Source organism: Canis aureus, chromosome 11 (genome assembly GCF_053574225.1).
Source record: "Canis aureus isolate CA01 chromosome 11, VMU_Caureus_v.1.0, whole genome shotgun sequence".
Lineage (NCBI taxonomy): Eukaryota > Metazoa > Chordata > Mammalia > Carnivora > Canidae > Canis > Canis aureus.
This window is the reverse complement of record NC_135621.1, coordinates 37,206,325-37,232,684: the sequence shown is the minus strand read 5'-3', so window position 1 is coordinate 37,232,684 and position 26,360 is coordinate 37,206,325. Positions and strand designations below refer to the sequence as shown.

The 26,360-nt window shown below is 52.1% G+C and overlaps 1 protein-coding gene across 1 annotated transcript in view; it reads left to right on the top strand.

Annotated features, from left to right (window-relative positions):
• SH3RF3 (SH3 domain containing ring finger 3) overlaps positions 1-22,525 on the top strand; it is a 355,587-nt gene extending 333,062 nt beyond the window's left edge. The window contains exons 10-11 of the mRNA XM_077915849.1: positions 10,575-10,909; positions 19,151-22,525. Of these exons, the coding sequence (XP_077771975.1) occupies positions 10,575-10,909; positions 19,151-19,319 (504 nt within the window). The 3' untranslated portion in view covers positions 19,320-22,525. The remainder of the gene's footprint in view (positions 1-10,574; positions 10,910-19,150) is intronic.
• The last annotated feature ends 3,835 nt before the right edge of the window (positions 22,526-26,360 follow it).

The following is a 26,360-nucleotide window of genomic DNA, read 5'->3' as shown; positions in this document are numbered from 1 at the left end:
GGATGCCAGGGCTCTGTCCCTGTGATGTGACTCCACTGCCCCACCCACATTGGCTCTGTTAGATCTGGAGATGACATCCAATGTCTGTCACTCTGAGAGTTTCACTGCATGGAGGCTGGTTCAAGGAACTGTGGGACCTATGGGGGCATTTGAGCCTGTCCAGCCCTGGAGGTGTGACTGTCAGGGGCAGTAAGTGAAGCCTGATTAGATTCAGCAGACACAAGTAATGCTCCAGAACTTTGGCCAGACCCTGGGATATGGGGTGGATCAGGGATGAGAGAGGGTCGAGGCCAGAGGCCCTGAAGACACCAGTGATGAAGGAATAACAAACCCTCCCTCCATTTGCTCATTCATCAAGTGCAGTGGGAATGGCAGGTGGCGTGACAGGTAGAGAAGGCCTGGGATTCACTGTCAAGACCTGGATCCAAAGCCCAATCCCACCCACTTCATCTCCCTGAATTTGAATTTCCTCATCTGTGAATCAGGTGACTGTGACCCCTATAACAGCTGTGTTACATAAAGTACTGTCTGGGACTGAGTGTTCACGTCCCTCCAAAATTCATAAGTGAAAGACTAACCCCCCAGGGTGAGGTGGATCGTCTGGGGGGTAATGAGGGTTAGATGATGTCATGAGGGTGGGCCCCTCAGGTTGTGATCAGTGGCCATAGAAGAAGAGGGAGAGAGAGACCTTCCTCCACCTGCACACCTAAGGGGAGGCCATGTGACAACACGAGAAGGGGCGCTGTCTGCAAGCAGGGAGACAGTCCTCACCATGCTGGCGTCTAACCGCGGACCTCCAGCTGGTAGGCTGCAAGAAAGGAAGTTTGCTAGTGTCTGGGTATAGTCTGGTATTTTGTTATGGACAAAATTTTGCACGAGAAGGACATGAATATAGGGGTGTTTACGTCCCCTGCCACCCAAATTCATATGACAAAGCCCCAGTGCAATGGCCTTTGGAGATGAGGCCTTGGGGGCTAATTATTAGATGAGGTCATGAGGGTGGGGCGCCATGATGGGATTAGTGGCCTTAGAAGAAGAGAAAGAGAGAGCTGGCTTCCTCTGCATGCACCTGCAGTGAGGAACAGCCACGCAAGGACTCGGTGAGAGGCTGGACATGTGTCGCCGGGAAAAGAGGCCTCGCCGAGAGCCTGACGATGTTGGCGCCCCGCTCATGGATGTCCAGCCTCTAGGCTGTGAGAACATACACTGCTGCTGTGTAAGCCACCCCATATTTGGCGTTTCGTTACAGCAGCTCAAGCCAGCTGAGAGAAGGTGCACGAACACACCAATGGTGTCCAGACGCCGGGCACGTGGTCAGTGCCCCCCTGCCTCTTGGCTGAGCTGTCTGTCCTCCTGTGTAAAACAGTGGTGCGGTTGCCTGCCTGACTGAGAAGGAAATCAGAGAGTGAGTCAGGCCTCTGGAAAGGGGCCCTGTGAACGGGCCTGATGAGCAAGGAGGTTGGGGGAGGATGAGCATGGGCTGCCATTATTTGCAAGTTTGGAGAAACAGCCTCCGTGGGGTGTGGACCCCACCCTAGCAGCCAGGTGCCCTGGAGCCGTTGCCCTGTGTTGAGGAGGACAAGGACCCGTGGCTCGGAGGCCAGGGCACTGGCCTGCCACTGGTGCTGAGGGCTCACATCTGCTGTGTGTGTGTGTGTGTGTGTGTGTGTGTGTGTGTGTGTGCGCGCCCTCTGGCCCAGAGCTTCAGGCATCTGTTGATGGTTTTATTTGTGGGATTTCTATCTTAAAAGAATGTCTAGATGAGGTTGCAGATAAAACACCTAGAGCTCATTTGAGACCTTGGGGCTAGAGATGCTTTCACCACAGAAGAGCCAATCGTGTGTCAAAGCTTTCGGCAGGAGACACTCTAGAGTGAAGCAGGAGACAAAGTCCCTGAGTGTCCTGGGGGGGGGGGGGGGGAGAATCCAGCAGCTGTGCAGAGGGCAGGGGAAGGAACCATGGTACATGGTACGGAGGCAAGGAGCCCACGAGAGGCCCTGCTCAGCGGGGAGTTGATGAGGAAGGCCGGTGCCCTGGACAGGTCGCATCCAGGGTGACCAGAGCCTGGCTAAGGCGGTTCTGTGCTGTCTCTCTGCACTCAAGTTCTAGTCCCCACCATGTTGTCACCATATTTATTTACTGTGTTTTCTAAGAAATGAAAAGGGCACCTGGTGCTTTCCACCCGGCAAGCTGAGTGTGAACAAAACAAGGGAAAACAATATGGTTGGTGCGGTTTGCTTCTCACAACATTCCTGCCCTTCAGTAGACACCAGGGTGTTTCCTCCAGTTGGGAGCCTGAGTGCATCGTTTCAGGGACTCGGAGGATCTTTCTCAGCCTCTTACTGCACAAGAGGCTTCCAGAGGCTAGGGGATATGTAGCTGGTCCTTGAGTCCTATTCGATCTTCCTTTTGGTGGGTAAGTGGACGCATGAGCCTTCCTGTGACGTCGGCCATGGCTCCCAGGAATGCGAGCTGGCTGGGGGCCAGAGGAAGGATGAAGATGCCGGCATGCACCGCCACCATAGCTGAGAGGCCTTGTCGACAGCCCACTGTGTGCTGGGCACTCGCTAGGGGCTTTCCCTGCCATCCTCAGTAGTCCCCCACCAGTGTTGAGGGTACTGGCAGCGCCCCATCCTGAAGAAGCAGCCCAGAGGAGCAAAGAGTGGCTGTTTCATGAGGGGTAACTCGCCAACCCCCTGTTTTATCATCATGTAGTCCTCATTGGAGTTCTGTAATCACTGCTCTGTGTAAATACCTCAGTGCCCATCCACGAAGTGACTTAAACCATGAAAACCTCGGCAGGGCATGGCCGGGGGGCCTCCCACTTATTGGTGCCATATTGGGATTCCGTGCCTTAGCTCTCAGGACAAAGCAGTAGAGCTGGCATTAAAATTTGGAATCAAGTCCTGGGCCTCAATCCAGATCGTGCAACTTTCTTTCTGGTTGATTACCCTGGGTCTGTTGTTTAGAATCTCGGAGATTGTGTTTTTTTTACTGGGTTGTTTTAAGAATCTCAGAGCTGATGATGTCCAAGACTTGGGGCCCGGCTCATAGTGACTTCTAGGAGCAGTCAAGTAACTTGTTCACGATCAGTCAGCTGATAAATGCAGTGCCACCCAGCTCCCTCCATCTTCAAGGCGGTCATGATGTGCCATCTGGAAGTTCCTCAGGAAGAGGGTATCCTCTGCTTCAGGAGGTCTTTCTTGCTGCATTGAACTTGGCTGGTGGCCCCAAACCACGCCAGGCCCAGCTCCTCAGTGTTCTTCCTCTGTTTCTGATCCTGACAAACTGCTGTCTTTGTCACAGTGCCTGTGGCTCTGCTTTGAAGGACCCAGAACCAACTCCCACTTTCTCTTCTGCCCATTCGGCTCCCTTTTCAGAGTGCCCAGCACAGTGCCATGGGCAGAACACTGAACAAAGGCTTCACTTAATGGTTTCCGTCCTCAGGAGGAGCGAGAGAAGCAGCATACTGGAGCAGGCATCTCTCCCATCAAAAACAAAAGCTAGAGAAAGCACAGTTAGATTGGCACATTGTTATCTGCTGCTTCCCTTCTGCATTTTTTTCAGGAATCAATGTTCAACTTTGGTCGTTTGAGGACAGTATTTTTGAAGATGTTTTAATGTCTAAAATAGCCAATAGCTAAATGCACAGTTTTTCTGTCTCTTTTAATTAGCTTGTTAACCTCTTCCTCTTTATTTATTGTAGATCTTATATTCCTCTATTCTTCTACCCTTTCTGAAGAGCACTACACGTTTATATTGTTATAACCCTTTCTCTGCTCTCACAGTAACTATGTTTTCAGGCAAAGATGTGCCTTTCCCCATCAAAATTTTACCAGGGCATAGCTTTTAATTACTGTTTCCCCATCTCCAGTAGGAAACTTTCCAAACATAAATTTCTAATCAAAAGGTTTCCAAGTGTACCTGGCTGTCTGGAAGCCAGACTCAGTATATGAAGATAAGGATGCGCCACGTCCCTTGGTTTTTTATTTTGAACCTAAAGGCTCCTTGAAGCCCCCGGCACTGTTTGTCATGCCAAATCCATGTGCATCGGGCCTCTGACCACACTTTAGTCTCACCAGCTCCTTCCTAAACAGGCAGCTGCAAGTCAATCTAAGGGGCGTGAGGATGACACCCCCACTTTCCAAGCTTCTGGCCATCCTGGAGGCCACCGATGCCTGCAATGTGATTTTCCTGGCTGACCGTGGATTGATGTAGCTCCTGAGAACTCTTTGGCTCTCTTCCTACATGGATTTGGCTTTCTTGATCATTCCGCCGGTTGTGTCAGCCAGAGCCTGCAGTGCCCATGCCGGCACAGAGCAAGTTCCTGGCTGCAGGGCGCACGTGCCCCAACTCCTGTCTCCAGCTGGCAGGAGCTGGCATCACCTTCCCCCTAAGTGCCCTGTGGCTGTCATCATCACTGTCTGTAGTCCCATGGTCCCCACGCAGGCTCCTCAGCCATGGCCACATGCCACTGACCTGGCCACACCAGAGTCACTCACTCACCTGCTCTCCTCCTCTCCTCCACCTCCGCCTCCAGCACAGCTCCCTGCAGCTCCTAGCGTCTGCCAAGCTGACTTCAGCCCCTCAGCTTGTTCTTATGGCCATCAAGATATGCTGTCGCTTGCCTTTCTCATCTCCCAGGCATCTCATCTGCTCCTTCCACACCTTCTCATCCCTCAGTGGGACCATTTCACCCCCAAGCCCACCCATTTCACCGTATCCAATCAAATCAGCCCAGCCCTCAAGGCTACCCCAACTGTCCCCTCTTACAAAACCACCTCCTCCATAAGCTAACAGCAAAAATTCCCCCTGGTTTATCACCTCTAGGACCATTATGTTCAGAGCAACAGAATGCAACTTTTTCCTTTATTATGGTTCCCCCATTAAACTAAAAGAAATACACATTTGACATAATGACTCAAACAAATAAGAGTGCATCACAAAAGCGAAATGCTGCCTGGAGCCTCCCTCCTGTGCCTGCCCCTCCCCACCCCCACTCCCACCCCCCACCCCTGTAACTAATAGTAACAGTCTGCAAGGAATATTTCTATGCTTCCCTCGGCCTGCAGATGCCACCAGGTTCCTCAGTGTCCACACATGATCTGAACGCGACCATTGTCTCCTGGGCCTCAGCTCACGCAAATGCAGAGGGAAAATGTGTGACTGTGTTTGATCCTTTGTTTGCAAAGGAAGAGGTCGCAGCCAGCCTTCTGACTTCGCACGGAGCGTGTCCCCATCTTCTGGCATCATACTGGGGATTCTTCCAGCTGAGGTTTTCCCAGACTGTCAAGTCTGGCCACTGCAGGTGGCCCAGCGTTCGCTGTGTGCCTGGCCAGTGATTTATTAAGTGTTTCCCTGCACAAAATAAGAATTAAGAGTCTCTTTGAGAGGAGCTATGCCATGGCCACCTTCCTTAACGTAGGTTAACGAGGGAGACAACCTGATAAAACAAACAAAAAACAAAAACACAACGTGGTACTTATAGGTCACATTTATAGGTTTACTTCATTTTTGTGAAATGAGTTGTATCCCTGAAAATTTTAATGCCACATTTTATAAATCAAATTCTATTCCCTTCGGCTTTTCATAATTTCACAGAGAATTTCCCATAATTTTTTGGTTAACTCTTAACTGGCAGCAGTTCTTAATTTAAGCTTTAAATTTCTTTTTCCTTTTGCCAAGTTTTTACATTTAATGTTCTGTAAAACAATTAAGGCCCCTAGGGAGGCCCCTATTTTAATCATAACAAAAACTATTATTTTATTATTTATTTATAAGATGTTTTATGATGTTCCTATAATGAATGAACCCCTTCAAATATCTCTTCTTTTAATGTTAGGTTTTCAGATGGTGCTTTTAAAGTACGGCTTGACTTTATTTTAGGGTGTGTGTGTACGTATGTGTTAGTGTGCATGTGTGCATATACACATAAAATTTTTTAACGCAATTCGTAAGCTCTTCCTTCCCTAACATGAGAATGCTGAGGGAGGCTTTCAGAACTACATGTGTATCTTGAGAGGCGGGGCTTCTGGAATTACCTCATCTGGTGCCAGCAGTTGTTGGCTCGAGCCTGTTCCTCTGCCTGGTGTGGCCAGCCTTGCTTGCTGAGCCTCTACTAGTACATTAGCCTTGCCCCTCAAAGTGCACCGAGGGAGGTGGCCCCACCTGGGAGCTAGTGGACAGCTCAGACACTCAGCTTAGAATCCGCACACCGTGCATGTCAGCACTCCCAAGCACAGCTTTAAACCCATGCACGTTCCCTGGGCTGGGCATTTAGTAGGTGCTCAGTGAACTACCTGGTTTCATCACCTTCCCCTGAAGCTGGTCCCTTCTCTGGGTTTTTACAGCACTATCTGTAGTCTTCTGGAATCATTAGCAGGTCACACATGACCGGTGGCTTGTAATTGATCCCTTCCTGGGTTCTGGATCAGGAATCACTTCTTTTGTCCCCATTTCAGACCTGCTGAGTTAGAATCTTTGAGGGTGGGGCCAGCATTATACTTATCCAACTCCCTAGCTGGTTCTTTGTAGCCATAGTTGGAGAGCCAAGAGACCCCATGTTGACTGGTGGGACCTCTTAAGGGTTAACAGTGAGACACTTGCCTCGGGTGGAAATGAAGTTGATTTTCTTCATTTAACAAAAGTGTACTGGGAGTTAACTAGGTGGTGGGTGTTTTGCAGGAACCTAAAATTAACACATCATATAAACACATCATAAAAAGAGCCACACAATCAAATATTTGTGACATGCATTCGTAGTTTAAAAAGTACTCTGCCATTTGTCATCTTAACTGCTCAGTGTGGGCAGAGCCAGGACATGGAGCTGGGCCTTCCTGAGGCTGGCCTGGGCTGCCCCTGTGCTCCTGTGTGTTCCAGAGGCAGAGGAAGGGGAGCCAGGCAGCATGGGACTGCTGCCTGTGTGGAGCACTGTGAAGGGAGCCTCTCTCACTCACGGGAGTAGCCCATCACTCACATTGGGAGAAGACGGAAGGTGAGGGTACTTTTCCCTGCCCATGTGCCTCCCACATGCCAGGACTGAAAGAGAGAGGCTTTTTGTTCCCACAGCTCAGACTGTTCAGGGTCCCCCACAAGGCTGAAATGGCTGCCCTGTGGCCTTGGGATAGAAAGTGTTCCTCCTCTGGAGAGGGGAAGGCAGGCCATAGAGGGAGGTGCAGATGCAGGCAGGAAATTGTGCAGGGCAGCAGGGACTCTCTGGCAGCATACCTGAAAGGGCCGCCCCCAAAACCATTGCAGGATCACCATTCTCTGCACCTGACTGGGCTCAGGAAAGTCCCTAATTTAGTCTTGGTCCCAGAAGAAACCCCAACAAATCCATCTTCCTTTTGTCCAGATTAACCTGAAATTGTGTCCTCTAAAACTTCTTACTGTCCCATGGCGTTGCTCCTAAAATTGATCGGCAAGTCTGTTCCCTGCCACCTTCAGAGTCTCATGAGTGGATTCTTACCTGTGTCACCAAAATTGGACCACCGCCAGGGGAAGGGCTTGGAACACCTACCCACATGTTCGTGAATTCTGTGTGCATGGAATTGCTAGTTCACCAAATTCCACAGCCATTTGTAATCCCCTGGTACTTAAGGCATTAGCAGAATTCTGTCGTGGACGGCAAAGGAGAGGCTTTTTCCAGTCGTGATATCCGTGTTTGCCAAAGTCAAATTAAGAGAATGATCTGTCATATTTGATCGTGGAGAACTAAGGCAGGAAAATTACCCCTCACATTCCTGCACCTCTTTCCAGAGCACAACTAAGGCCAGAATTCCCTGCAAACCTGCTCCGTAGCCCGGTGGCTCTGTCTTGTGTCCCTTGCAGCACACTCACCGGGGCCCGGCCCACAGCTCCAGGGCTTTCTGTCCCTCAGTGGTGCCTTGCAAGAGGGCGTTTGTTGGCCAAACCTCTTCTCTGCCCATGAGACAGAAGGACACCACCATGTGACCCACAGGAGCTGTCATGCTGGTTGACACTGGGCCCTCGGCCCTTCCTTTTTTATTTTGTAACCTGCTAGGGTGTCTCAGGTAGGGCTGTGGTTTCACCCCTGAAACTCTAAGAGGCAGCTCCCCGCTAGCCCTGGGCACATCCTCGTTCTGTCTCCTTCCACTTTTATGTCACATGTAGAAGAGGTCAGGGACGCTGGCTGTGAATGGAGGAGAGACAGGTGCTGTCTGGGGTGATGGGGACAGTCTCTGTGGCGGTGCTTTCCCACGCAGGGCCCCTCTGACCACAGCGCTGGCAGCATTGCTCAGGGTAGACTGTCAGGGCTGTAGATTAAATTATTCTCGCTTGTAGTCTGCAGCTTCGCCATCCCACTGGATTAGTACCTGGGATGTGAACATTTGATCACACGTAGCTTTCGTGAGACTTGACCTAACCGTGTCTGGGTGTTTGGTGTGGGGGTCCACATGGCTCCTTAGATCCCCTGGGCAGGCTCAGCCTTCCGGAGCTCCCAGAGGGCCGGGGACCGTCAGACACCACCCCGCCCACCTCCAGGGCCCTCCCCTTTGTGGCCTTGGGTGAGCAGACTGTTGTCATGAGAAGCCAGCGGCCAGCACCTCTTGGTAGTGGGCTCGGGAGCCCCTGCTACTTGGGAGACAAGGATGCCTCTGAGCCAGCTGTGTTGCGCCCCCTCGTGGCCACACTCGTGAAACTCTCCTAAGTGTGTCCCAGCGCTGATGCCTGTGGAAGCAGGACATCATCAACAGACGGGGGGTTCCCTTCTCCATGTTACCCTACGCCCACCTGCTGCCACCAGTCTGCTCGCCCTGCCAGCAACTCCTCACCAGGGACAGTATTCAGGACATCCGCTTCCATTCTTTCTTTCACTATCAATGCTAAGAGTGGAGAAAAACATGGACTCGTTCAGGCTAAAGTGTTACTGGCTTAGCTTAAGGACGTGCACATCCTTTGATACGTGCCCGCTATCCCCAGGGGCCTCTAACCATGCAGACAAGGAAGGTGGGAAGAGGAAATCTTGTCAGCCCAGCTCCGGGTCTGCTCAGCCCAGTGACCAAAGCAGACTCTTCTGTGGCCATCGCTGACTCAGTGGCTACAGTTTCAGACTTGCGTGTGTTCTACGCCATGTGCCCATAGCCCCTGCCACCTGATTCCCCCAAAACATTAGAAAACCAAACTCTAGAGATATCTGGGGGGTGCAGTTGGTTCAGCGTCTGCCTTCAGCTCAGGTTATGATCTCGGAGTCCTGGAGCTGAACCCCAAGTGGGGCTCCCTGCTCAGCAAGGTGTCTGCCTCTCCCTCTGCCCTCCACCCCCCACCCCTGTTCGTGCTTACTGTCTCTTGAGTGCTCTTTCTCTTGAATAAATAAACAAAATCTGTAAAAAGAAAATTAAACTCAAGTAAGGCCATACAAGTACTCCAGTTCCAGGGCAATTGGATTGATCTAGAAGCACTTGTACACACTTTCTCTTTCACACACATACATCACTCAGTGGCAGCGTTCACACGCTTCCTTGCATGTGCTTCCATGTGATTGGCACAAGCTGAGGGAGGCCGGCGTGCCGACTGCTGACAGTGATACGAAGGGTTCAGGGCAGAGAGGGTGGCTGGGCCGGGGCACCCGAGGACACGGCTGGACCCTTCTCTGGGTCTGTCTCTCCGTTACCCATCAAGAGCTTGCCCTGAGCCCCAGGACGTGAGGGTGCACTGAGGGCATCTCCAGTACAGACTCTGCCCATCGTCCCGCCGGCGGGGGACTTTGCGGTGCGTGATGAGGAATCCTCCGTGAGAGCTGGGGGCGAGCTCTGGTGCAGGAGAGCTCTGCACGTCTAGTGGGACAGCGTATGGATGGCCTCGTGACTGTGGCGGCAGATTCTTCTGACCAGGTCATTTGTTTTGTGTGTGAAGGGCCATTACCTGAAGGTTGTCACATCCCATAGCAGCCCTTCCTCTTAAAATAACGAAGCCACCTGCTAGGTGAAGATATTTCATCGGGATGTTTCCCACGAAGGGGACGCCCTCCTGGGGAGCTGCCCTGGATTCTGGGACAAGTGGTCCTTCCCGCCCACACATGACTTTCTCAGGGAATATATGCAGGGCACACGCTTGCACACGTACATGCACACATAACACTCAGGTTTCCCATGTGGTACAGTCAATTATGTGCAGAGGAAGGTGTGCTTACAGTGCTGCCCAGAGTTTCCAAAGATGTGTGCAGGACACATGGGCTTTGGTTCTATAAACCCAAGGGCCGAAGGAGTGGATCTCAGGATCCTGACGGAGAATGCTTACACTCCCCTCCTGGGTAACGAGAACCAAATCATGTTGACTGTTGGCCCCTCTGACTCAGCCAGTGAGGGTGCCAGTCTGGGGTGGTCCTCGATGGCAAGGGGGGATGTTGTAGAGAAGGGCGCCCCCACAGCTTCCTCCCCTGGGACCAGTGCCTTCCGCCTGCCCCCAGGCCTCCTGGGTTTGCTCTGGGCACCTGCACCGGTGCTTTACAAGATTATGTTGTATATGTTGTATAAGTAAGATTATACTTCCCTTACCACTTGATAACGTAGGGGTGTTAACCCACTGGGTTTCAATTCTGTGTGTCTTTCCAGAAAGAAAAGAAGAGTGGGCTGCTGAAGCTTCTCGCTGGGGCTTCCACCAAGAAGAAATCCCGCTCCCCACCGTCCATCTCTCCAACCCACGAAGCCCAGGTGGCAGCAGACACCTCACTCCAGGGTGCCGTGGGGCCCGAAGTGTCCTCGCTGTCCATGCATGGCAGGGCAGGCTCCTGCCCCATAGAGAGTGAGATGCAGGGTGCTGTGGGGATGGAGCCGCTGCACAGAAAGGCAGGCTCCTTGGATCTGAACTTCTCCTCATCCCCCTCCAGGCAAGCACCTCTCTCCATGGCTGCCATCCGTCCGGAGCCCAAGCCTTTGTCCAGGGAGAGGTAAGGGTGGGGGCAGGGCTCACGTCCTCTGGAACCTTGGTGTAGGCTAGTCTCCGAGATGGGAGCCATTTGGGAAGAACAGTGACAAGGGGATCTTCAGATTAAATTGACCAAACGTCCCTCTTACCCACATCTGCTCGGTTCCTGAGCTTGGTTGGTAAGGATCAGATAAAACACACTTGGGAAAGAAGGGAACATATTTCACATTCTGAATCCACCGGGGTCCTGAGTTTAGGATTTGCAAGAGATTCGTCAGGAAATTTGGCACTGATGGGGTCCTGAGCCCAGAGAGTGAGCAATGACGTTGGTGAGGGACCACACCCCCTCAACCCCTGGACTGAACCCCCAGGCTGATCCCGTGGTCTGTGTGCCCCACCCCGGAAGCAGCTCTGACACCTTAACATTAGAAAGCATCACCCCCAATCTGGCTTCAAGGTATATAATCTTTTGGGTTGAACCACACAAAATTGCCAATATTTATTTGCTTTTCTACCAAAACCAGGAATTTCACAGTTAAGCCTAGAGTTGTACAGAGCAATAAACTGGGTCCCCTGAGGAGCCTTAGGTGTTGAACTTTACCAAGGCTGGAGGCTGGTGTCCCCCCCACCCCCAGTGGACGGGTCCTTCGAGAGCTTCACATAAGGGTTAGAGGGCACCGCACGGAGAGGGAATGAGCTCTCCCTTCTAAGCGAGCACTGTGTAAGTGGTAAGACTGCCAGTGGCCTCCTGAGCAGGCGATCCTGGCATGTGTCAGGATCCTTGCCCTGTTTTGCCACACTGATGTCGGCCAGCCCTCTCCTGCATCCCCTGGTGCCTGGGGTGGGAAGGCCACCGCTATCCCCAGCGCCCACTGACCTCTGGCACCAAGGCCGGGCTGGCCGAGGTTCCGTGTAGATGAGGGAAGATGCACCTCTTCAGTCAAGGCCCAGATGGTGGATGCTGCAGATGTCATGGGGTCTGCTGCCACCACTCAGCTGGGCCGTGACAGTGGGAAGGCAGCTGCAGACAACACAGAAATGGTGGGTGTGGGTTTCCTGGTAAGACTCCACTTACGGCCCCGGGAATTTAAATTTCATGTGATTTTCTTGTGTCCTGAAATATTCATATTTTGATTTGCTTTTCAACCATTTAAAAAACCGATGGTGGTACTCTTGGCTCTCAGGCCACACAGACCGCCACAGGCAGACCTGGTGGGTGGGCGTGGGGCCGGGTTGGTGCTCCGGGCTCGGGCGCCGGGCTCCCCATGTGGCAGGGCCTGGGGGTCCCTGACACAGCCGTAGCAGGGCCGTGCTCCCGCCCACTTCTAGAGCGAGAGCCAGCAGGGGTGACGTGCCACTCAGACGCTCTGCAGGCGGTGTGGTGCCAGCCCCAAATCCCAGGCTGGGCCCACAGCGTCCCACCTTGCTCCAAGGGCCTTGTGCTTGGTACCTCCACCCTCATGGGAGCTCTAGAGCACATCCCATCCCATAGATGGGAAGCTGAGGATTGTTGAGAGGCTAAGGGATTGGCCCAACACCACACAGCTCGGTAGCAGCTGAGCCAGGGACTGAACCCAGGGCTCCCCAGCCGCTCTGAGGAGCACAGTCAGCTGTCGCCCCAATGTATCATCTGCCCACCGAGGGATCTGGGTGTCTCTATCCTTTAAACTGCATGGATCTTGCCCTGCCAGGACGCCTACATGTGCTCCACAGGTGACCACGGCCCTGTGTGTCTGACCTACACCTGCTGTGCAGACTCAGTCACTGCAGGGCCCACTGCCATGAGCTGCCTTCCCCTCTGCACATCCCCAGCCCCGAGGAGACCGGGCTCACCGTACCACACCATGCCCCACACCATACGGTGCATACATGCACACATACACGCACCACACACGCACACACACAGAGACCCCCCCAAACACCACACACACGTACATGTGCACACTCCACACACACACCACACATGTGCACACACATGCCATACACACACCACACACACATACACACTTCTCTCTCTCTTTCTCCTTCCCTCCAGGGAGCCTCCTCCAACTGTGTGGCTCTTTCATGTCAGAACCTTCTTCCTTCCACAAGACCAACCACCAGCTGCCTGTGATTTCTGAATGTGGCTCCCAGTCCCTTTGCCTCGGATCACAAAGCTGGTGGCTCCTGAGAAGGACAGACCTAGGTATTTCAGACATGCTCTCATATCTCCCCTGGGTTTCTGTTCTCCTCACATCCCTCAACTTCCAGACGCCTTAATAAAAGGTCTTAAAAGACCTATTCTAAAAAATCATGAAAGTCTCTGATTAACTAGAAAGTTCAGAGAATTACTCTCATTCTGTGAATATTCCATCTAATCAGGGCTTATTGTACCCAGAGATTCTTGGCACCCTGCTTGTCCCCAGCACGCCATGCAGCTCATTAGTGATGAGAGTTTTCAAAATACAGCTTGAAACCAACGACTGCCTAATAAGCCCCCAGATGCCCCCTTCCCTCACCCTGTACAGCCCATAGGCTGCCTCATGTCCTGGGGAGCCCCAGCAGGTCGGAGTGAGGGTTTCACAATGCAAAGGCTTCATCTCCAGGCTAGGACAGGTCCAGAAAGCACTTGGCCTAGAGCACTGCAGGTTCCTGAATAAAACTTAGCTTGCAGCTGGAGGGGAGCAGCTGTAACAAGACTCCCTGCTGCAGATGCCACAGGTCTGTAGAGTGCCTGCGTGTGCAAGGCCACCTTACAGTTCACGGTGGAAGGAAGACAAAGGGCACCCGGGGCTCACACTCCCAGGAAGTGTCTGCCACCGGCATGCTGAGGAGGGGCTTCCCTCACCCTGAGTGGAGCGGCTGGTCTCTGGCTGCTGCGTGTGGGTGTCTCCTATGTACACACTCCCTCAGGTCTCTCCATTTCCCCCCTGAGGATTCAGGAAGACATTGCTCCCACAGGGAGGAAGTGTGGGCTGGAGGGAGGCCACCCAGGAGAGTAAACCCTGGAGAGCTACCCCCAGGCCCATGGGGCCAGGCCTGCAAGTCAGCTCCCCAGGGGCAGGCCCAGCCCTCAGGAGACCCATAGGCACCAAAACCACAGGCCTAATGTGTAAACCAGAGTGCCCATTACTAAGTCTTCCTTGCAAACCTAATCTTTGGGCCATCTGGATATATTATGCCCTATGGACAGTGTGCAGGGAATCACATTTCTGGAAGGTACTTCGGGAATACATAAGAGTGGTATAGTCACTGGACCCAGTGCCATTGTCTAATGCCTCGTCTCCCTGGCAGGGATGTGCCGAGCCTGGGCAGGTGTGGCGGACTTCTCGAGCCAGCCGTCCCACTGCCCCAGCCTCTGGATGCCTCCCTCCTGGCTCTCACACTTTGGGGAAGTTGTGCAGTGGCTCTGAGAAATGGGCACGCTTACCACTTACCAGCCAGTTCACCCAAATAGGTGTCTTACTTCTTCGAGTCCCCATTCCCCCACATACAAAGTACAGATATTAATATCTATTTGTAGTTATAATATTTGTAAAACACATGGATCCAAACCTAGGAAATCATGAATGCATAAAAAAGAACAGTAATAATATATGAAATAATATATGTAATAATGTGCAATGGTGTGACATACATAAGAATAACGTGATGACCCCTCCGGTGCTGACTGGCACCCCCTCCTCCACTTTTGATTGGAAAGTCGTTTTTCTCACGTACTCACACACTCAATATATTTATCCTCACCTCTAACCAGCCTGTGAATTGTTTGGCTTTGTTAGGATTTCAGAGATGTTTGGCTTTGATCTGTTATGTGTCATAGTTGGCAGAATAATGGCTTCCCAAAGATGTCTATGCCCTAATCCCCCAAACCATGACTGTGTGGCCTCACATGATCTCAAGGAATGAAGGCTGCAGGCAGAATAAGGTTGCCAACCAGCTGGATCTAAAATGGAGAGATGATCCTGGATTATCTGGGCCCAGTGTGACCACAGAGTCCTTGTAGGTAGAAGAAGAAGGCAGCACAGAGGGTCAGAGTGATGCAGTGAGGACTCCAGTGGCCATTGCTGGCTTTGAAGTGGAGGAAGGAGTGTCCAGCCAGGAATGCAGGAAGCTTCTAGGAGCTTACGGAGGGGGAAGTGCATTCTCCCTAGAGCCTCCAGAAGGAACCCAGGGTAGGAGACTGGATTGGATGTCTGACCTAAGGAACTCTGAGTAAGAAATTTATGCTGAATGGTGCCCCTGATTCTGTGGAAATTTGTTACAGCAGCAACAGGCAACTAATAATACGTGTGACGATGGTGGAGTTTAGTGTTCAAGATGAAGACATACGCTTATTTCCAGGCTCCTAGAGGGCCCTGCTCTGCCATGATCACAGTCTACCAGCTTGGGAATCACACATCCTCAACAGCCCAGAAGCAAGTGCTCCGAAGAGCCTGCCCCTTGGAGTGCCCCCTGGCACCCACGTTGTCAGGGAGTTGCAGATGACACATTTGCTGAGGACACTCCACACCTCACACGTAAAGCTACTTGCAAGGTGCAGGAGTAAGAATTCATCGTGACGTTCAGCCTTCTGGTTTCCTGAGTTCTGTGTCTGGAAGTGATCCGTGGTTGACATGACCTTTACTCAGCACGGGGCTGTCTCATGACTGGTGACACCACAGTCCTAGCCCGGGAGGAGCTGCTGTCCTTAACTGTTCATGTGGCCCTTTGTGTCTATAACAGGGACTATCAGGAAAAATAGCTCAGTCTTGGAATGATCTGGACAGAAACGTTAAATGCCCAACTCTTAGCATAAGGCCCACATCATCCATCTGGGCTCATTAAATCATTGAATTGCTCAGAAGCACCAAATTACTATTTTTTCTAGCAAATTACATTTTCAGAGTTGCTTGTTGTTTCACATCTGGCAGTTGAGGCAAAAGCCAAAACTTGTGTCTGAAGTCTGAGGAATCATGTTATTCTTTGCCTTTTCTTCCTCGGGGAAGAGAGGGAGGTGGGTGTCTGGAGAAGAGGTAGAGGGTAGCAGAGAGCCACAGGTAGGCCAGCCCTGGTCCCGCCCGTCGCATACTCAGCCTGGCTGCCAGAGGCGTGGGAGGGTGCAGGCTTTGCAGTGCTGGTCGCTCTCACAGACCCCATCCACACAGTGGCCATCTGTCCTCCAGGGGGGGCTGCAGGCAGCCATATACAGTTTCAGGGCTGGGAGGAGGGTGGGAGGCATACTGTCTTTTCTTTCCTCCTTTGTACCCTAAAAGCCAGTTTCTGAAGTCCAGAGACAGCAGTGAGAACTGGCCCAGCCCTCCCTTACCTGCAGCTGTTGCAGAGCACTTAGCTTGCCTGGCTGGCCCTGCTTCCTTCCTGCTGGCCTGCCAGGTTGGCCCCAGGAGCCACCTTGCTCTCTGCCCCCTGCCCTCACAGCCCGGAGCAAGCCAGGACTGTGAGCTCCCCAGAGTGGGGGCCTGGCTCGTCTCTGCCTGCGCATCGTCCCCCAGCCTCCGGGGCACCAACCCCAGCTGCTGCAAGCTGTGACTTCCCAGTCCTCCTCTGATGGGCCAGCGCCCCAGGCCCTGTCAGCAGGTGGCTGAAGAATGAAGATTTGCTGGCACTTTGACCTTGACTCTCAGACAGCAGCAGGCAAACATTCGTCCATATAACTGGTAGAAAATCTACTTCCTGGACCCATCAGAGATTCATCAGTAGGTCCAGGATAGAGCCAGAAACCTGACCCACGGGTCCTGTAGTCTATGGCCGAACTTTTAAGAAATGCTGACGTGTTTTATAATGTCCTGGTTTCTTCCAAACCAGAACATACAGGTCAGAGGCCCCGTGCAGAGAGCCCCTTGACAGTCCTCAGGACAGAGCTGCTGGGACACCCAATGGTCTCCTTCAGGGGCCCTCGTGTGGTTGTGCTGATGGGGGCACAGGCAACAGCTGGCAGCCCAGGGAACATCTTCCCTCTTCCCCTGCCAGGAGACAGCAGCAGACAGTGTGTGCTGGGGGTGCCCCTCTGAGGCCCAGCAGCATCCCCCCCAGCACACGGCTCCTCCCCTACTCATGGGGGACCCTGAAGGCCATGGGTCACCCAGCTCCTGGCCATTCGTCTGGCCGGTGTTCCCTCCTGTGGCCAGAGGCCAACAGCAGGAGGTGAGGTATACACCCTGGGCAGGGAGGCTGTGCGCCAGGTGGTTTGCGTGGCCACAGTCCAGCTACTCACCCTGCCCAGCCTCCACAGCAGCAGCAGAAGCTGCCCTCGGCCAGCGGCTGCCTCACCCCTCCCGCCAGGCTCCCAGGCTGCTCCTGCCCTGGGCTGACCACGACACCCTCTGGCCCCTGGGCCCTCTCCAGGCCCCCCCCAGGTCCCCTCGGGCACACAGTCACTGCACTCCTATGTACTGGGCTGGTTGTAGGCCGGGGGCACAACCAGAGTGTGGGGTGATAGGTGCTGCTGACCCCAGCTCGCCTGCCCCTGCCAGTGCAGGAGACCTACCGTGGGCACCGCCTGGGTCCCGGCCGGCCCGTGGACCGGTGAGCCCCAGAGAGACGGCGAGGGAGGTGGCGGGCAACAGCAGCCTGCAGAACGGAGCCCGAGCAAGCGGGCGGTGGGGGAGTGCGCAGGCGTTCAGCGGGCACTGAGCACACCGCCGTCCCGAGTGCAGGGGGAGGCCGCCGATGTTTGCACCGCACAGCCCCTGACGGACACCGACTGAAGGGTCTGGTGGGCAAGGGTCTGGCGGGCAGCCAGAGTGGGCAAGCTCTGTGCCCTGGAGGGACCCCCAGGATAGCCCTCCGGATGCGGGGCTCTGCACTGACTTTCAGCTGGGGCTTTTCAGGAGTGGGGAGCAGCTGCACCTGCCAGCCACAAAGCCCAGCTGCAGTCAGGACTTGGCTGCTGCCCGGGAGCCGCCTCCGTGCGCCGTGGGGCAGGTGGGTGCCTCGCAGCGCCGCCCATGATAGTTACCAGACGGGCTGGCATCGGGGATCTGCCCCTGAGATGCTCCCTGAGGGGTCAGCGGTGTAGCCGGCTGGAGAATGGGGACAGGTGACAGCAGCCAGGCTGAGAAACACTGAGAGATACAGGCACCAGGGCATGCATTCCTTGGCCCCTGGTGGTATTTTAGAAGACTTTTTTTTTTTTAAAGATTTATTTATTTATTTATGATAGACACACACACAGAGAGAGAGAGGCAGAGACACAGGCAGAGGGAGAAGCAGGCTCCATGCACCGGGAGCCCGACGCGGGACTCGATCCCGGGACTCCAGGATCGCGCCCTGGGCCAAAGGCAGGCGCCAAACTGCTGAGCCACCCAGGGATCCCCTAGAAGATGGTTTTTAACCGTCTTCTGAGGCCTGGTGGACAGGTGTGGGATGTGGGGTGTGTGCTGGCCCAGGGGCTTCAGATTCTTGGTGAGGGGCTAGCCAGAGGGTCAGACCTTTTCTCAGATCCAGGGAGCTGAGGGTGGCAGCACGCAGTGCCTACACATCCCTTGGACCTGCCGTGGCCAAGGGGATCCTCCGGGGTCTGTGCTGGGTCAGAGCTCTGGCCTCAGCTCCCCTTCAAGGGACCAACAGGAACAGTCGTGTCTCTGGTTGGATTTTATGTCATGTTGGTCTGAAAACAGGGCCCCACAGAGGCCTCAGGCTGCGGGGAAGCACCCAGGTCTTTCAGAAATGAGATATGTAAAAACGTGGGCCTCAATTATGATGTGATTTCAGCCAGTTCAGGTGCTAAGGCCATAACATCTTAAGATTTTCGGAGCCATTTAGAAAGGGTGACCATTTTACCTACATGATGTCGAGAACACCTGGCACATCACATGGGGCCACCACCTAAGAGGTGTCCTCCACTTCCCTGCTCTTCAGAGAAAGAAACCCACCCTCTGGAGGCGAGGACGGTAGCCCTGGGTCACGCAGCCAGGATGGACAGAACTGAGGATGCAGCCACGTGTCCTGCCCTCCCCCCGTGTCTGCCCCGGGACTACAGTGGCTGTCCTCTGCCCCACCCAGGGGGGACTGCGGTCTGAGAGGGGCGAGAGGGAGGGAAGCGTCCCAGCCACAGGAGTGGGCTCTGGGAGGACACCAGGGGAAATTCTTTTAAATTTTAATAAAAAATGAAAAGGTCGTAAAAAAAATTTTTTTTAAGTAGAAATTTTTAAAAGCGGAGGAAGTAGCCCCAAATTATAACAATTTACAACAGGCAGGGAAAAGGAAGGGAAGAACAGAGAGAGAGACCCTGAGAGCGGGCCTTGGGGTCAGGCTCACCCCGTATGGTGTCTGTCTCCCCCAGGTACCGCGTGGTGGTCTCCTACCCTCCCCAGAGTGAGGCGGAGATTGAGCTGAAGGAAGGTGACATCGTCTTTGTGCACAAGAAGCGAGAGGACGGCTGGTACAAGGGAACCCTGCAGAGGAACGGCCGCACCGGACTCTTCCCAGGCAGCTTTGTGGAGAGCTTCTGAGGACCGGCCCCACACCCTGCTCCTGGGCACCGAGGCTCCCCGGGGTCCCCAGGGGGTGAAGAGAGGAGGTCCAGGCCGCCGAGGGTCCTGGGTCCCTCTCACGGCTCCCGGCAGGCCACCCCGGACGAGGACGGGAGCTGAGGGACGCAGGGTCGCGCCTCCACCCGCAGCCCCCAACCGAGAGCGCGCCCCGGGGTGCATCTCCGACAAAAACGCTTCCCTCTGCGTAAACTGTAAGGAAATGTCATTGAAAAGAGAAGCTGCTGATGCGGGTTGATTTGCTCCGAGCCGGACTGCTCAGCGGCGGCGGGCTTGCTGGCTGCCCACCGAGCCTGGAGTCTGCCGAGGGGCGGCGGCCCAGGGCCCAGGGCCCAGGGCGTCAGCGTGATGCCTCGATGGGCTGCCCAGGGCTTCCTGTGGGGGATCCAGATTGCTCCATCACCTCTCTATATACCTCAGTCACCTGCCAGCCGGCCGCACAGCAAGGGTGTTCCCGGCCCCGGGCCTTCGCCAGGTCCGTGGGGTCCCCGGGCCAGCCCAGCGCACAGCTCCCATCGCAGGCGCCAGATCGCACTTGGCTTTGTTTCCTGCCCATGTTATAAGCCACACATTTCTTTTGCCGCCACTGTCCCTTTGCATTGCTTCTTTCTTACAACATCTTTTTAAGGTAAAGCTGTTAGACTTTCTATATTTCTAATAGGTCATACATTGCCTATTTTTCATACATCTGGTGCTGCCTTTTTGTAAAACCAGTAATGACTTGGTTGAGCTTGAAAGAAAAAATATCTAAGTTGATATCAAGTGGGCAGAATTTTTATACGTAGCATGTGAATTTTGGAAAACTCTGAAAAGCCCACGTACTCAACATCAGTGTTGGCTACTGCTCCGTGGAGAAGAGGGAACCACTTAAATAGTGGTTGGAGGGAGTTTGGTAAAAACCAATTTCTTTAAACCCTTACCAAAGCTCCGTGCTATGTCTAGACAGTGGTAATTATTTTTCAAGAACTGGAACCATTTCAAGGAAGGGTCACTATAATTGCTTTTGTGTGGCAGTAAAAAGAACATGAAGGTCAACCCCAGCCTAGGAAGGCAGAATTTTCCTTTTATTGCTTTAGAGAAAATGAATACAATTAGCATAATCAAAATATGACTTCTTGGTACTGAAATGTGCAGTTTTTAACCAGAGTTCAGATTTACCACCTTGTGATGGTTTTGTCTTTTTTTTTTTTTTTTTAAATAAATGCTTCCCTATCAGGCAGTACAGATGTTGGTGTAGAGACTGGAAGTACAATGAGGAGAACAAGGGATTTGAGGCATTGCTGCAGACCCAGAATCCAAGGGAGCTGGGAGGAGAAAAAGGAGGAAGGGGCATCTTTAATCCTGGCACCCTGTCCCGGGCGGGGTCCGTCAGAGCCTCCTCCTGAGCCCGGCAGCCCAGACCTCCCAGACACAGACTGGAGAAGGCAGTCTCATTCTCAAGAGAGTCAGACCTTAAGAATACGTTCCTATCAGCTCAAAGTCACAATTCATAAGCCCCCTCTTTTTATTTTTACAAAACTACTCAAGTTTAAATTAGGCTGACTAAATTAGCCTTTGGTAATGTAAGATTGCCTGGTTTTCAAAGATGCAACAAAATCCAGAAACACATTCCCTCGCCTGATGTGATGCCTTTGAAATACCAAATGTTTATTTTCAGAGTTCCTATTTGGGGATGTTACTTGGCTATTTGTTACTGCCAGGTGGCTACCATGCTGGTGATATCACACCTAGACAAAGGTTCCTCTCCCTTCTCCAGATGAGCATAGATTTAATAAGAGTTGAGAAATTTGTTCTGAATCAAAGAAAGACAAAATCCAGCTTAAACCTGGGGAGCCCCATACATGAGTTAATGACAACCAGAAGGTAACCATTTGCCATCAGTGCCAAATTAGTTGCCTGTAATGCACAAAAATCGTGCATGTTTAAAATCATGCCATCACCAAAAATGTGCGTGGATTAACCTGCTGAGACACATGTTCCCCAGTGAGACCAAAACTAACTCAAATCCCCAGATAATAAGGAAAGCCTTTTTTTTAAAAATGAAGACAGTTACCAAGCAACAAATAGACTAACTTGGATCTTCTTTCCTCTCCGAGCCACTGCCTACATGATGCTCGTGGTAGGTAGGAATCGCTGAACAGCCTAGTGACTGTGGGTGAGGCAGCAGCCCAGCAGGGCCCAGCACCCCCTCACAGCAGAGAGTTGGGGCCAGCATCCCGTGCCTTTGAAAGGTGTCAACTGGCTCCTTTTGCAGCAGAGCTGGGGCAGGCATTGGTATGACCTTGGGGAGGAAGCAATGCCATAGGCCAGCCATCACCAGGACATCCTTTCAGGTGGGACTCACAGAGAGCAGGGAAGTGCACGATCAGCACCCGTGCTCTGGGCTGTTTTCAAACACATTCAATCAAATCCCATCAGCCTTCATGACCATTTAGCCCACAGAGGGGAGCAGGAACAGAATTACCACCTTGTGATGATTTTGTCTTTTTTTTTTTTTTTAAATAAATGTTTCCCTATCAGGCAGTACAGATGTTGGTGTAGAGATTGGAAGTACAATGAGGAGAATAAGGGATTTGAGGCATTGCTGCAGACACAGAATCCAAGGGAGCCAGGAGGAGAAAAAGGAGGAAGGGGCACCTTTGATCCCGGCACCCTGCCCTGGGAACCACCATCTGGCCCTACAGAACAAACTCATTTTGGCTACTAAGATGAAACCAACACCTTGTCTGAACCCTCACACTCTACCCTGACCCAGCAATTTACACATCTTGGTTATTAGTGGCATTTGGCAGCCAAAGTGACTTGCTTTGAGGAATGCATAGAGTCCATAGCCACCACTGAGGTCCGCAGGCACTGAAGTGACAGGGACATCTGGTCCACCTAAGGGCCTCAGAAGTGGAGTGGGGAGACAGTGGGCAGCCAGTTCCCTGGCAGCCTCAATGTGTGAATGCCAGGCTCTGGTACCCCAAACAAGTTCAGCTGCCTGGCTGGGAAGTTCTTTGTACTTTGCACAGTTCACAAACACACACACACACACACACACACACACACACCGATGTTTTTGTTATACACAAATGTCAGCGTGTGATTTTGAAAGAATTGACAGTGATGACAAACTATGATGCCTGTGTTTCTGAGTCTTTAAATAAAAATGAACATGGAGAGGTCTTGTGTCTGGATGATTCAAGCAGTGAGGTTGGGGCAGAGGCTGAGAGGGGCCCGAGCAGAAAGGCCTAAATGGGTAAGAGTGTGACAAGGCAGGTGCCTTACTGTGTCCCTGCTGGCCAGCACGTTGGCTCACACACCCACCATTGCAGAATGCTTCCATGTGGGAAGCACAGGGTGTTGGGCCATTAGGGAGACCAGGAATGTCAAGACAGCCATGTCCAACATATGCCAGAGATGCACTATCCGGGCACTAAGTATTGAGCCAGCCACCCACTGGTGGGTGTGCAGGACCTCCAGTGGCTCATTTGCCTGAAAAGTGGAGTGACTTTTTGCAAATAACTCACCTTCCTTTCTCGTGGGAAAATGTTTTATGTCAGTATTCAAGTCCATCAATTCCAGAAGTGCCTGGAATTGACCTCCCAGACCAGCACACTCAGAGACCTGCCCTGGTCTTTCTGGCCCTCAGAGCACCTGGACTGTGGGGAGCTGTTCCCTGAAGCACAAGGAGGAGAGTACCTGGAATCCACTAACAGGAGGGACTTCAGGAGGCCACCAACCTCTAGGAAAGTAGGCCTGTCCCAGATCAACCTGATACACCAATGCCTGGCAGAGGGCTGCCCTACCAGCCTGAAACATGTCAGGGTGCTTCCTGAAATAGGCTTTCACTGTCCTCATAGCCAAGACACATACCACATATTCATTGACTATCACATATATCCTCGAGCTGGAAGAGAGCTTAGCAAGGAGCCATTTTACTCTTCTACAAAAATTAAATGAATGTGTATAAGCACAGGTTATGAGTGGGGAGTCTGGTGAGGGCCCAGCACTATTAAGAAAGTATACTACTTGCTCACATAACCCCCCCACCCTCAGTGAAACTCTGATCCTCATTCGCTAGATGAGCTATCAAGGTTAGAAGAGGTGAAATGAATGCCTCAGGTCCAATAGCTCACAGAATGCTATGACCTAGACTCAAGACTACTCCAGAAGCAGGACCCCAAACCCTCTACAGGAATAGAACGTCAAGAGTGAGCACATGAGAAGAGTGGACAGAGGACATGCAGGCAGTGCCCTTCACAATATGTCAGGCAAGGGTACCTGGCAGGACAATGCGCAAGTCTGTGGGGCAGAGGTACCCTGACTATAGAGGTTGCTATGGCAACCTCACAGGACCTGGTGCCATTTTAACATTGAAATCACATAACTTCTGTCTGTGAATCCATGCCCACTAAGCAAACAGGACTTCTTTCCCTTTGCTAACACCCACAGGGAGAACAGCTTTCTAATCAAGGAAGTTCCACCACTCAGCCTCCGCGGTGGACATTTGTCACCATCTACCAGTAAGCTGAACCCCCAGCAGAGGCCTCAGTCCTGTGGATTTTATGAGCAGGAGGCACACCTCTGCCTCTAACTTACAAGATGGCATGTCTGCCCTGGGGACCATTGGGTCTTCTTTCCCAGGAGAGAAGCTCCATAGGCCATTTAAATTTCTTCATGAAGAGCCATACTGGGTGCTGCCAGGCAAGCTACAGGGTGTAAGAGCAGCCAGCCCTCAGTAGAGCTGCTAGGATAACACACAACTGGCTGTTAACAAGATGGGCGAATCTGGGAGAGATGCACGGAGTTGTGTGACAATTATGGGCGGGGGAGCCAAGCCCCTCAGATACCTCCCTGTGAATCTCTCCCTAAACTGTGCTTTTTAGAGGGTGGGGGAAGCCAAGGCCTGGGGCTTTTCCAAAGGGAGGGACTGATATTCTATCCAAAATCTTTCACTTATATTTTATTTACATAAATTATTTCACTTCATCGTTATAGCATCTCCTTGAATGTGGCCCTTATTCTCATTTTATAGGTGAAGAAATCAAGATGCTAGGAAATTATATTAGCTCTGAGTTAAATAAGTGGCAGAGCCAGGACTTTCAACATCCAATATCTTGACCTTTACTGAATGCAGCAGAAACCCTAAAATGATGGTTGAGCAGCCAACACTCTGTTATCAGCTGGAACCACCTTTTGAGATGGGCACCGCTATCATATTATTTATAGATGGAGAATCAGAGGCAACACAAGGCCTGATGCCCTGTGTAAGACCTCACATTAGTGCATGGGGGAGCTGTGGTTGACGGGGCTTGAATACTAAGAAGAGTCTGTGCTTGGTCCTATAGGTGGGGGAGCTATTGATGGTTATTAGCAACCTGCTCTGAGCTATGCCTAAGGGAACACACCTTAGGCTCATACTAGAGGGAAGGAAAGACTAGAGCATCTCTAGGTCCCTTCCAACATTGAGATAAATGTTTCTCCTCTCAGACCTGACATGTGGAGGCAGGACACAGCATCCCCCCATAAAGCCTGTGCTGCTCAGAGAAAATGCTGAGGCCCGAATCCCTCCCTCCCCAAGCCAGCTCCCACCCTGGCTTGGCCTCATGGGACCCACTCGCCGTCTTTATGGATCCTATAAGGATCCTTATTGGTTTGAATATGTTGAGGTTCTTATCTCATTTTCAATTGATATTACCCTTCCAAATGGCTCTCTTAATCTCTCAAAGGAAGCCGCGTTTGGTTGCCCACAAGGGAGTGCATCTTGGGCTTGTGAGCTGGAAGTGTCCTGATTTAGGTCCAACTGTTGTCACCCCAATATCCAAGGCTGGCCCTAATATGCTGCAGTCTGTCCCTCTGTTCTGTTTTCCAGAACAAGAATTGGACAACTTTTCATTTGTCCACGTTGACAGGTAGCTGTGCCGGCCATTGGCTCCTCTCAGAACTAGTCCTGTGCTCTGACAGGCAAGATCAACTGACATGCTAAGGATTAAATCCCTGACACCCAAAAATATAGACAGACTGTCATTAGTCATAATTTGAAAATGTCAGAAAACCAAATGGAATAAATGAAAGGGGAAATTCTTGAGTCGAGTAACTGAAAAGCCAAGGGTAGCCATCTGGGATACATGAAAATGAGGGGGGTGGTTCTGATTGTTACAGTGACTATGAAAACTTCCTTCATTTTGCTAGTGGGAACTGGGGATGGTGAACATCTTGTGATGTGTAGAATGTCCCGCCCAAAATACCAATTGTGTATCCACTAAGAAGCTAGCTTAGGTATATTTTACTTCAGACACTGCTGGATCCACATACTCACAGGCTGTTCTTGGGTATCTCTTGTCTTTGCTGCCCTCATGTTGGCTCCTTTCTCTCACACATCCCCAGCAGGTTTGGGATGACCAACCTTCTTTTTTTTTTTTTTTTTTTTTAAAAGATTTTATTTATTTATTCATGACACACAGAGCGACAGAAACACAGGCAGAGGGAGAAGCAGGCTCCATGCAGGGAGCCCGACATGGGACTCGATCCCGAGACCCCGGGGTCACGCCCTGGGGCAAAGGCAGGGCTAAACCGCAGAGCCACCCGGGCTGCCCGATGACCAACCTTCTCTTTCTCAGTGGTCCCAGACAAAATTTTGGGGTTGAAGCCACTGTTTCAGTCTGGACCCATGCTTACCTCCCTGACTCAGCCATTGTGGACAGAGGGTGGGAATTTGCTAACTTATGGTACCTGAGATAAAGGCTGTCCCTGAGCTATCATCCAGCTGAACCACATGGATTGAAGATGGAGGCCAGAGAACATCCCTATAGTGCTGGTGGCAAAACTGAAGGAAATTGTGACTTACCAGCTAAAACCAGCAGATGCCCACTCCACAGAGCTATACCTACCCCAGCAAGCTGCCCCTAGAAACATCCTAGCAAAGTCTGATAAAGTAAAGTGAACCATCAGAGATACTGCACTGTATTTCTGAAGGTGAGATATAAACACCAAATCTCAAAAAGGTTCCATAGGAAA